Raw genomic sequence first — 13,240 nt, 5'->3', positions numbered from 1 at the left:
ACCCTCAGTACCTGCCTTGAAAACACAAGTAGAAAACATGTCAAAACATACAGCATTAATAATATAGAAGAAAAATGTGGAACATATTTTTTGAGGCAATATTCCTCACAAATAATACAGAATATGTTAACTCAATTACAGTACCCAGGTATTTATCATAATTTAGGTGTTTTCCCTAAACATTTTTTTAAATTGTAATTTAAGTGCCTTCAAAGTGATGAACATAAAACTCTATGTTCTATATTACATATATATATATATGTTCACACTTGTGTTTTTAAGGCAAGTACTGAGTGTGCACTGTAAATCCATGTATCCCAGACAAATTCAGAGTTGTGTTTTGCCCCCTCAATTAGAAAAATAATACACAATCATAAATATTCTCGTTGAAGAAATGTGCTGAATATTAAGAAATTAAGATAGTATAATTTATGACTCACGCTTTTACAGTAATATAATATTTATCCTAATATATTCTAATATAATATACATAGAAAGCCACCACTTTTCACTTTATGTATCAACTGGGAAGAACATATAAGCAACTACTGGTATAATTTCAAAGCTCAAAAAAGGAAACCCTACTGCCATGCTTACTGAATTTCACAGCAGTTAAGTAGAGTTAGTTATCTAGTTCACAGTTCCCCAAGGTACTGAACAGATAGAACACATACATCAACACTCCAAATCCGTGGTTCACAGATAACACCTAGTAAGTGTTAAGTGCTAAGTTAAAAATCAGACAAATTTTAAAAAAAAGTTAAATAAATGTTTGCAGACCTGGAATAATTTACAAAAATGGTTTCTGAAGGACTCAAGTTTGGGGAGTGATACCACTCACCCTACACAAAAGGAACTAAGGACAACACTGAGGCACTCTCATGAATAGGTAATTAACATTGTATTTATAGAGGGGTCAGTCCAACAAGAGGAATAACCATTCTATCCTCCCAACATAGGAGCACCTATGTATGTGAAACAAATACTAACAGAATTAAAGAGGGAAACAGAATGTAGTGCATTCATTTTAGGAGACTTCAACACACCACTCACTCCAAAGGTCAGATCAACCAGACAAAAATAAGTAAGGAGACAGAGGCTCTGAACAACACATTAGAACAGATGGACCTAACGGACATCTAGAGAACACTCCAACAAAAAGCAGCAGTATATACATTCTTCTCAAGTGCACATGGAACATTTTCAAGAATAGATCATACACTAGGCTACAAAAAGAGCCTCAGTAAATTCAAAAAGATTCAAATTGTACCAAGCAGCTTCTTAGAACACAAAGGTATGAAACTAGAAATAAACTATGCAAAGAAAACAAAAAAGCCCACAAACACATGTTGGCTTAACAACATTTTCCTAAATAATCAGTGGATCAGTGACCAAATAAAAACAGAGATCAAGCAATATATGGAAACAAATGAAAACAATAACTCAACACTGTACAATCTGTGAGACACAGCAAAGGCCATGCTGAGAGGGAAGTATATTACAATGCAGGCGTACCTCAGAAAAGAAGAACAATCCAAAATGAACAGTCTAAACTCACAATTAATGAAACTAGAAAAAGAACAACAAAGGAGGCCCAAAATCAGTAGAAGGAGGAACATAATAAAGATCAGAGCAGAAATAAATAGAATTAAGAAGAATAAAACAATAGAAAGCATCAATGAAAGCAGGATCTGGTTCTTTGAGAAAACTAACAAAATAGATAAACCCCTAGCCAGACTTATCAAGAAAAAAAGAGTCTACACACATAAACAGAATCAGAAATGAGAAAGGAAAAATCACTACAGACACCACAGAAATACAAAGATTACTATGAAAAATTACATGCTAACACAATGTATAACCTAGAAGAAACAGACAACTTTCCAGAAAAGTACAACCATCCAAGAAGGACCCGGAAGAAACAGAAAATCTGAACAGACCAAATTATCAAGAACGAAATTGAATTGGTAATAAAAAAATTCCCTAAGAACAAATCACCTATAACCAGATGGCATCACTGCTGAATTTTATCAAACATTTAGTGAAGACCTAATATCCACCCTCCTTAAAGTTTTCCAAAAAGTAGAAGAGGAGGGAATACTTAACAAACACATTCTATATGGCCAGCATCACTCTAATACCAAAACCAGATAAAGACATCACAAAAAAGGAAAATTACAGACCAATATCCTTGATGAACATAGATGCAAAAACACTCAAGAAAATATTAGCAAATTCAACTCAAAAATACATCAAAAAGGTCTTTGTTTTGTCCTTTTGTCCATCAATGATCAAGTAGGATTTATTCCAGGGATGCGAAGATGGTACAATGTTTGAAAATCCATTAACATCATCCACCACATCAACAAAAAGGACAAAAACCACATGATTATCTCCATAGATGCTGAAAAAGCATTTGGCAAAATTCAACATCCATTCATGATAAAAACTCTCAACAAAATGGGTACAGAGGGCAAGTACCTCAACATAATAAAGGCCGTATATGACAAACCCAGAGCCAACATCATACTTAACAGTGAGAAGCTGAAAGCTTTTCCTTTAAGATTGGGAACAAGACAAGGATGCCCACTTTCCCCACTTTTATTCAACATAGTTCTGGAGGTCCTAGCAATGGCAGTCAGACACGCAAAGAAATTAAAGGCATCCAGATTGGTAAGGAAGATTTTAAACTGTCCCTATTTGCAGATGACATGATACTGTACATAAAAACCCTAAAGAATCCACTCCAAAATTACTAGATCTAATATCTGAATTCAGCAAAGTTGTGGGATATAAAATTAATACACAGAAATCTGTTGCATTCCTATACATTAATGATGAACTAGCAGAAAGAGAAATCAGGAAAACATTTCCATTCACAGTTGCATCAAAAAGAATAAAATACCTAGGAATAAACCTAACCAAGGAAGTGAAAGACCTATACCTTGAAAACTATAAGACACTGATAAGAGAAATTAAAGAAGATACCAATAAATGGAAACACATCCCTTGCTCATGGATAGGAAGAATTAATATTGTCAAAATGGGCATCCTGCCTAAAGCAATCTACAGATTCAATGCAATTCCAATCAAAATACCAATGGCATTCTTCAAAGAACTAGAGCAAATTGTTCTAAAATTCATATGAAACCACAAAGACCCTGAATAGCCAAAGCAATCCTGAGGAGGAAGAATAAAGCTGGGGGGATTATGCTCACTGACTTCAAGCTCTACTACAAAACCACAGTAATCAAGACAATTTGGTACTGGCACAAGAACAGATTCGTAGAACAATGGAACAGAATAGAGAGTCCAGATATTAACCCAACCATATATGGTCAATTAATATACAGTAAAGGAGCCATGGATATACAATGGGGAAATGACAGCCTCTTCAACAGCTGGTGTTGGCAAAACTGGACAGCTACATGCAAGAGAATGAAACTGGATTAGTGTTTAACCCCATACACAAAAGTAAACTTGAAATGGATCAAAGACCTGAATGTAAGTCATGAAACCATAATACTTTTAAAAGAAAACATAGGCAAAAAATCTTCTGAATATAAACATGAGCAACTTTTTCCTGAATGCATCTCCTTAAGCAAGGGAAACAAAAGCAAAAATGAACAAATGGGACTACATCAAGCTAAAAAGCTTCTGTACAGCAAAGGACACCATCAGTAGAACAAAAAAAGGCATCCTACAGTATGAGAGAATATGCTTGTGAACGACATATCCTACAAGGGGTTAACATCCAAAATATATGAAGAACTCACACGCCTCAACACCCAAGAAACAAATTACCCAATTAAAAGGGGGCAGAGGAAATGAACAGACAATTCTCCAAAAAAAGAAATTCAGATGCCCAATAGGCACATGAAAAGATGCTCATCGCTAATTATCAGGGAAATGCAAATTAAAACCATAATGAGATATCACCTCACACCAGTTAGGATAACCAACATCCAGAGACAAGGAACAAGAAATGCTGGCGAGGATGTGGAGAAAGGGGAACCATCCTAAACTGCTGCTGGGAATGTAAACTAGTTCAACCATTGTGGAAAGCAACATGGAGGTTCCTCAAAAAACTCAAAATAGAAATACCATTTGACCCAGGAATTCCACTCCTAGGAGTTTACCCAAAGAAAACAAGTTCTCAGATTCAAAAAGACATATCACCCCTATGCTTACTGCAGCACTATTTACAGTAGCCAAAATACGGAAGCAACCTAAGTGTCCATCAGTAGATGAATGGATAAAGATGTGCTACATGTACACAATGGAATACTGTTCAGCCATGAGAGAACAAATCCTACCATCTGCAACAACATGGATGGAGCTAGAAGGGTATTATGCTCAGTGAAATAAGCCAGGCAGAGAAAGACAAGTACCAAATGATTTCCCTCATTTGTGGAGTGTAACAACAAAGGAAAACTGAAGGAACAAAACAGCAGCAGACTCACAGACTCCAAGAAGGGAGTAGTGGTTACCAAAGGGGAGAGGTAGGGGAGAGGTGAGTGAGGGCGGGGGGAGAGGGAGGGAGAAGGGGATTGAGGGGTATTATGATTAATACACATGGTATGGAGGGGGGTCATGGGGAAGACAGTGTAGCACAGAGAAGACAAGTAGTGAGTCTGTGGCATCTTACTACACTATGGACAGTGACTTCAATGGGGTATGGGGGGGACTTGATAATATGGGTGAATGTAGTAACCACATTGTTTTTCATGTGAAACCTTCATAAGAGTGTATATCAATAATACCTTAATTAAAAAATTTTTAATGGGAAAAAAATAGTATTTATAGAAAACAATAACTAAACAAAAGAAATGTTTTAACCTACATGTCAAGTTTTCTGTGCTTTTGTCCATATTCACAAATACTGGCCTTCTTGTCTCTGAGCATAAATATACAAGAGACAAATATGAACAATTTGCACTCTAAAGGTAAACTACATGAAAACTTTAAAAATACAACCACAGAAAAGAGTTTACTGTAATTTCCTTAGGTTTAACGCTGGATTCCTTTGGGGTCAGACCATGTGTCCATCAGCCTCAGTGTGAAGCTCTTGGTGAAACCCACTCACAGCAGTGTATTACTTTAATGGATTTACATAAATTGGCAAGATGGATGTTGACCATCTAAGGGAGGCTGGCCATAGATCCTGTTATATTTGGTTCTTAAGAGTCTCTTGCTTCCTCTGGCTACAAGTGGAAGGAGAAGATGGGGATCCTCATGACTCAGTTACTATAGTAACTTGGTTCCCACATTTTAAGGTGCAACTGACTGGAAAAAGAACAACCAGTCTGAAGATCTCCTGTTCAAATACTCAATGCTTTAAAAAGCTTTAAGTTATCATTTTTTTCTTAATCTCTTCTAAAATTAAGTTTATTTTAAAATTAAAATGTAAAAAAAAAAAGCAAGTCTTTAATGAGACACATTCTTAAAAAACAACTAACCTTTTCAAACATTTTTTTCCTATAAACAGGTAATTCAGGGAAAGGGATTGAAATTCTGGTTCCTTATGAGCAGATTTATTTCCAAATCAAATATTTTTCAAAGCTTTCCAGGAGACAGGCTGTGCTTTCACCCTGATATTTCACTGTGTATATTGGTAGAATTTAGTCTTCTCTTTAAATCTCACTTCCTTAGGAAGAATTTACTTTGTTAAACCAAACCTGACTTAAAAACCAGCTGTTCACTTAAAAATGAATCCAAAAGTATGGGGTGCTACTTTCTTCTAATTCAGTTGTGCTCTATCTTGGCCATACATTAGCATCATTAGATGTAAAATCTCCCTATGCTGAATCAGAGCCCAAGCAGGCAAAGAGGGCACCCATCCAGGGTAGGCACGTATGTGGTGGTGAGGTGAGACTGGTTACTACAGGGGGGGTTCATCAATCAACATCATATCAATGATGATAACCGGTTTCTCACTGTCAAAAATAGGAACTACCACAATAGAAAGGGAAAAACCTCAAAGGAATCCTATGCAGTTGGATCAGAATTAGTGATTGGCATGAACTCAAGGTTTTTAATAGACAGACAAGACAATAAATATAGAAGTAACTTTGTGAGTATATGTGTGCCTGTATTTCTTCATGTGTGCAAATCCACACATGCACATACTTACTCCCTAGCTCTACTGCTAACAGGCTTGGAACAAGCAACACCCAAATAGCCATGAACATACCGAGGATCTAGACTGTGCCTTCCCAATATCATTTTTCACCGAAGAACCAGAGTTCTTTGGAAAAAGAGCTAATTTGGAGCCCAGGTAAGGAAAGTACAAGATGTTCCTGGAATATTTCCTTGCCAAGAAGCAAGGAAATGTTCAACAAATGATGGGATATGTTAAATGGTCACAGAGGCCAGTTTGAAGGGGCTCCTGCAAGATAAATCTGGGACAATATGATGTAAAAATAAATAATGATAGCAAGACATGATAAACCATTGTATAAAATAGAAAAACATTAGTCTATCCAGACAGAAGTAAATGAATAAACTGAAAGTGAAAGGAATGGAATATTCACTTAGTTTTAAAGCACCTCCCCCCAGAAATATTTACACAAAGGAGAAAAGATTAGTTATATACAGAGGAGCTGGCAGGCCCCACCTTATTGAAGTAATCCATATGAATGAACTTCATCAGTAAAGGGTCAAACTGAAGTTTTGAGTTACTTGATAGGATGCTATTAGGAACACAGTATATATAACCTGAATACTATCATGAAGAAAGATCAGACAACCCCAAACTGACAGGCATTTTGCTGGTCTGCAAGCTTCAAAATTTCAAGGTCACTGAACCTCAAATATATGGAGACAAAAGAGACACAACCAAATGCAAAGTGTGCCCTTTTTTTGCTTTGAAAAGGCATTTGCTTTTTCACTGGTTGTACAGGAGATAAATAGGAGAAAGTTTCTGTTTTTTTAGAAATACACTAAGTATTGAACAAAGGGATGCAGGTGATAGGATACTGGGTAAGCAATTTATTCTTAAATGACTGAGGAAAAAAAGTTTGTGTATGTGTGGTTTTTTAAATCACACCTTCAACTTTTCTGTTAAGTTCAAGATTGTTTCAAAGCAAATAAACGAAACAAAACAAAACCCACAATCAACAAAACCATTATCCAGATACCCATACAGCCCCCCAGATCAACTACATAGGAATCTCTGGGGAGAGAACCACTGCTCTAAATTCTTTTGTTTAAGCCTACACTTTGAAAGATCTATTTATGTATCAAAATTTAAGCTTTCCACACAACAAATACAAATACCAGGTAACTAGGTGGGTCCCACTTAACCATCAACTGGTTCTAAGTCTGAAAGCAGGAGAAATCATTCATATTCTCTCCCATCTCTAACTACACAGCCAAATGGCAAGCGTAAAAAACTGTAATCTAGAATACATCTAGAATGGTAAAAATCCCAAACTACTTTAAGAATGACTAAGGTGGAGAAAATACAACATTTTCTTCTTCATTTATTTGTGTCAAAACCATTAGCTGAAAGAAGTAGAAATTACGTTTTTTCTTAAAGAAAGACAACACTTGAATAAAAGGCAGAGCAAGACTCCTGTTCTGCTTTCAAGTTCAGAACACTGAAGGGCAAGAACGCTGACATTCCTAAGACCCTGCTGCATGGAGCATCCGGAACCTCCAAGGATCTGAGACTGTGAGAGGGGGAAGTTCAGAGCTCTACTATCTAGATGACAACTACCTAGAACTGACATTCATGGCCATTCATAGTACAGTTCCAACTTCTACAGTTTTCCTCACCCAGTCTGCATACCTGGCATACAAACTTTCCGCCTTTTGTTGCCCAGTCACCTTACCCTGTGGTCAGGTCTCAGCTCAACATCCATCTGCTGGGAGGAAACCTTTCCTGACAGCTCCAGTTCCTAAGAAACTCAGCCTCCTCTGTACAACCCACGACTACTGCCATGCCTCTCTCACCCTCGAGGTGTCCCAAGGCTGATGTTCAGTCACTGGTGGCATCAGATATGATGTAACTTTTTGTAGCATATTGGCTTTGACCTGGGCTCTGGGAAGCAGAAACTGGCTTGGGGGCTCCTCTGTGTTTCACTTCTGTCCTACCGGGATGCCCAGGAATTGATCCATTCCCTTAACAAATTCCCTTAAAAAAAGGCCAGACACTTTTTCTAAGCACTGGGAATACAGCAGAAACAAAACCAAGCCCCAGCTCTCAGGGGCCCTTCCATTTCAGTGGGGGAGATAGGCAAACAACCTAACAAAATATGTAAAAGTACACATATAAAATATATACTTTAGGTGCTAACAAGTGCCCCAAAGAGGACAGGACAGGGTAAGGCAATTAAGAATGAAAGGCAGGAAAGAGAGAAACCATTTGACACAGGAAGAAAGGGCCTTCTGATACGGTGGCCTAAGAACGGAGACCCACTGAGGTGAGGGACATGTGGATATATGGGAAAGAGCATTCCAGATGGGGGCGAACAGCAAATGTAAAGGAATGAGACTGGTGTTTCTGAAGAATGCAAGGAGGCTGCTGAAGCAGAGGGCAGAAGAGAAGAAAGTGGTCAGAGAGGTAGCAGGGCTCTCCTTAGAATGACTGCATTTTTCATCTTAATTGGGACACATCTTCTGAGAGCTGAATAAGGACCAGTACTGCCAAAATCTCTTGTTCTCACCTTCAATCAAATGGCCCATCTCTCCCCTCAGGTGTCAACATTTTGAGAGCTCCTTCTTCTGTACTCACAGGTGGCTGGCATGCCTCTCTCAGAGCACCTACCACACTGTGGAAAAGTGAGCAAAATATGTTTGCGTTTGCTCGTGATGAGTCTCTGACCAGAGGAGCTGACTGTACCACCACCATATGTACCGAGCACAAATATCAGGGACACAGTGGGCTTCCAGGTTACCAAAATGATTACAGAGTGAACAATGTTCTTCTATCCCTTCCAAGGGACATGAATTCAAAAGAAAAACCCCAAAACAATCAAATCATTTAACATACATACACTGAATTATTATTATGCGCCGGGCACTGATCTAAACACCAGGGATGTAACAGTGGGTGAAAGAGTCAGTCCCTCCCCTCAGGGAGTTGGCATTCAAGATAAACACAATCCCAGGAAATCATTACAAATGCCATGGGGAATACAAAGCTGAGAGAGGGGCTAGAGCACGACCAAGAAGGAAGGGACAGGAAGACGGTGGCCCACGTTACACAAGATGCTCACAGAAGGCCTCTGTGAGGCAGCGAGAGACCTAAGTGAAGAAAACTATCTGGGAGGTGAGCAAACCGTAAGTACAAGGGCCCTGAGAAGGGAAAGTGGGTGGTGTGAGTTTGGGGCTTTCTTTTTCTTTGGGGATGAGGGATACTCCCCTCCTCCCCTTATGGCTCAGCAATTCCCCCACTCCGCCCTTCAGAGTTTTCTGTGTTTACTATGGAATAGCAGCCCTCACTCACACCCAAAGAACAGGGTATCCCATTTCTTAAAAGCTTCCCATCTACCTCACTCATTCATTAATTCAGTGCCTACGTGATGCCAACCAAGCTCTGTGCTGGAGGCTCAAAGTTTAGCAGCAAACAAGTTGCAGTGACACCTGCCCTCCTGGAGCTCTAGGTTTAACTTTTTAAGCAGCTGTACCTTGCCTACAACCTAGCCAATATCTTCAGGGCAGGAAGCTATCTATGTTCTTGCTCTACCCTTCATCTTTACCAGCATTTTGGGGAACCTTGAAGATAGCTTGCAGTACCTTTGCTGTTGTGAAAGTGTCAGAACCTTAGACATATGAATTCATGGCCTCTGAAAATCCAGGTAAGAGATCAACTTTTTCTCATAAGCTAGAATCCTGACCAATGGTTCCTGAGTTCATGTGCCTAAGCCCATCATGCTTCAACCTCAAATATAGGTAGGCTGACATTTTCATACTTGAAAGCAGTGATCACCCATATGCTGACTGATGAAAACATTAGAAGAGCCTCAATTCAGATTAACAGCCAGGGCTCATCTTGACAGGTAAATGTCTCCAGATATAAAGAGCACCTTCCTTTTCCTTAAGGTCTGGATAACTGACCATAATAGCATCAAAACCTATCCCTGATGCTCTGTGGTCAGTAAATGTGGTGGTACCTTTGGTCCCAGTTCATAGCCAACTCCACACAATCAAGGCTGACAGACCCACACAGACACAGTTGTGCCACCCCACACACGGAACATGCCAGAAGCAAATCAATACTATAAAACATTCTGAAATGACCAGTGGTTATCAGTGGCTACCAGGGCAGGTGGCGTGAGGTAGCTGTAATTACAAAAAAGGACACCACTAGTTGACCCTTGTAGTGAGGGAGCTATTCTTATCTCGACAGTGGTTCTGAACACACAAACTGTACAGAACTAAACACAACTTACACAAATAAGTACAAGATGCTCACCTAGTACAAGTAAACTAGGGAGATTTAAGTAAGATTGGCTGAGATACTGTATTATAGATCTACAAGAAGAAACCACTGGAGGAAACTGGGGAAAGAGCACAAGGAATCTCTATGTGTTACTCCTTACAATGTAAATTATAATCTGTGAATTTACACACTGTGTAACCTGTAATGCGTAAGAATCTACATTATCTCAATAAAATTTTTAGTTAAAAAAAAGCTTCAAACCCTGACTCATTTAGTTATTTGTTTAAAACTTTTTCAAGACTTCTACTTTATACTATTTTAAAAATAGCTCTTCATGAAGTCACGTAAGAGTCAAAGGAATTTTAGTAATAGCTTAGTCCTGACATTCACAGAAACATATTTTTAAAAATATTCAATCTACACTTCATCTTATTAGTATGTTCAAATTGTTATAGTTTTACCAATCGAGGTTCCTTGTGTTAAGTACATTAGATATATGATAAATATGATACTATAGGGGTATTTAAAAAGTTCCTCTACTGCATAATTCATAATATAATTCTTTTACTGAGAATTTTAGTGATATAAAGGTAATATAAGCTATTATTTGATTGTGGTGGATATGTACATCAATTTGGCCGACACCACTTTCAAGCCCCTTCAGGCCTATTCCCAGACTCCCTTAAACTAGAGATGGAGATGGGATTTATGTTCTGCCAGTAAGGTGTGCTTACGTGTGACTTTAATAGGGAACTGTCATTTTACAGGACACCAATCCTCTAAGGGACCATGGGGCCGACATCTGTATCAGTGTTCCTGAATGTTCAGGAAGAGGAAAAAGCTCCAGTGGGGTTCCCAGTTCCACTGTGTGGATCCCAAGCATCTGTGAGAACAGTGAGAGTGAATTCTGCTGTCTGTACACTAAGAACTCTTTCCAACATAGATTTATACAGTGCTTCCCAAAGCACATCTAAATGTATATGACTTGTATAGACACTTATTTCCTTAAAAGACAAACAGTAATTTTAGCGATTTATAAAACAGTAAGAAAATAACTAGACACAAAACCACTAACAACCATAACCAATTAAGGATTAATGAAATTACATGCATATCTGGGCTGAGAAAAGTTAACAAAAAGAATGCAATGAAGAGTTAAGCCAAGTGCTTGAAGTATCCACTTAGAGTGTTTTAATTAAAATGCACACTGAAAGAGAGCATGTTGGAACATACCCATTCGGGCAGAGGAAATTGACATGGTAGGGTACTCTAAGTATCTGTACTGGATTTGTTCTTAACATTTTTTCACTTGCTGGGTCTGACTGAGGGTATTTAATGGGATGCTAATGTAACTGGCACATGAGAGTAGGCAAGGCCAAACCGCATTGAGGCATAAAAATCATTCAACACTAAGTGGCTCATAGGAAAAAAAAAAAAAGGTAATATTAAGCCTAGAGAAATTATGGTAAATGCATTTTTTATTAACTTAGATGGATGCAGAAATTTCTCCTGCCCTCAGTTGCATCATGTCACATATGACAGGCAACTCTTTTATATGTCAGCAACAAAATTTAACATACCTCCTTCTACATAATGGGTAATCTTCTTATGTGGGGTTGTGTAAAACAATGCTTCTCCAACTTTAATGGGAATCTTGTTAAAATGTAGGTTCTTATTTAGTAGGTGTGGGTTGGGAGCTACTAGTCTTCATTTCTAACAAGCTGCTTGTCCCCAGACCTTATTCTGTATAGCACAGGTATAAATTAGCACTTGGTTGTTTCTTTCCAAGAAAACAAGGAATTGTAGTCATTTCTCCAAGGATAAACATTAACTGCGTTAACATCAAGCTTATGCCTTATTATTCCCATCTATGTTTCAGGGCCAAATTTACAGCGTGATCTTTATATATTAAAAAACAATTAAACAACTCATGTAGTACCATATATGCACGGAATTCCACATTAGGATTGCTAGAACCAAATCTGTGCTTGCAAAAAAAAAATGTGGACAACAAATGTAAGGCATCAACAATTGAAGGGTGCCATCAACTGCATGCAGATTTCAGAGATGTCAACATACACAAGAATTTAAGTTTCAGAATCAATGAACTATGGTGGTAAGACTTTTTTTTGCCTACAAAGCCTTTGACTCTAAGCTTCTCACAAATTGCCTACTTTCCACATTTTGAGGCACATGCAGGGAACAGGCTTATTTGGAATTACTCAAACCAAATGAAGTAAGATAATAAATTTAAAAGAACTTGTTTCCACTTTCAGAAATTCCATGAGGCAAAAGTTATAACCAATTATTTGGGGGATTTTTCCCCACAGAGCAGTTCAGGGCTAGTATGGTGCCACCTGCAGAACATCTAATTTGAAATTCTTCTTATGCCTTACATACTCTTACCAGGTAGCCCAGCCATCTCTAACAAAGGAATCTTCTAACATTCTGTTCAATCTTAGTGCAGCTGTTAGGAAGTTCTTTATATTGCTTCAGAAGCTGTCTCCTTATAGTTTCTACCACTGGTCCTAAGCCTTCCTTTTCAGACTGCACAGAACAAGTATTTTAAGTATTAATACATGAAAATACTTTTCAGTGTTTGTCATCATCTATCATGCATCCTTGAGACATTCACAGTTCTTTCAAACATTCCACATGTGACCTTGTTTTCTATCCCCTCACCGCTAGGATCATTTTCCTCTAAACATGTTCCAGTTTGTCTACATTCATCCAATTATTGATTAAGGCAGGACCGACAAAGTAGGCTTGCTACTTCCTTGTCCCAGATAAATACAGCACTGCCATGACTGTCAAAGAGCCCATGAGCCTTCTTGGAAAACACATCTTACTGAG

At 38.2% G+C, this 13,240-nt stretch overlaps 1 protein-coding gene across 7 annotated transcripts in view; it reads right to left on the bottom strand.

Annotated features, from left to right (window-relative positions):
* Positions 1–13,240, bottom strand: part of TNRC6B (trinucleotide repeat containing adaptor 6B) — a 266,350-nt gene that overhangs the window by 71,746 nt on the left and 181,364 nt on the right. The window contains exon 2 of one of the 7 annotated variants that reach the window (XM_073213907.1): positions 8,670–8,774. The exons of 5 other annotated variants lie outside the window; for them this stretch is intronic. Coding sequence is in view for 1 of the 2 variants with exons in the window: in XM_073213904.1 (XP_073070005.1) it covers positions 4,844–4,905 (62 nt within the window). In the remaining variant the exon portion in view is untranslated. Of the gene's footprint in view, positions 1–4,843; positions 4,921–8,669; positions 8,775–13,240 lie in introns of those variants that run through there. One more of the 7 variants, XM_073213904.1, reaches the window with a different exon arrangement.

Source organism: Manis javanica, chromosome 10 (assembly GCF_040802235.1).
Source record: "Manis javanica isolate MJ-LG chromosome 10, MJ_LKY, whole genome shotgun sequence".
Taxonomy (NCBI): Eukaryota; Metazoa; Chordata; class Mammalia; order Pholidota; family Manidae; genus Manis; species Manis javanica.
The sequence above is the reverse complement of the archived record's forward strand: the minus strand, read 5'-3'. Positions and strand labels throughout refer to the sequence as shown.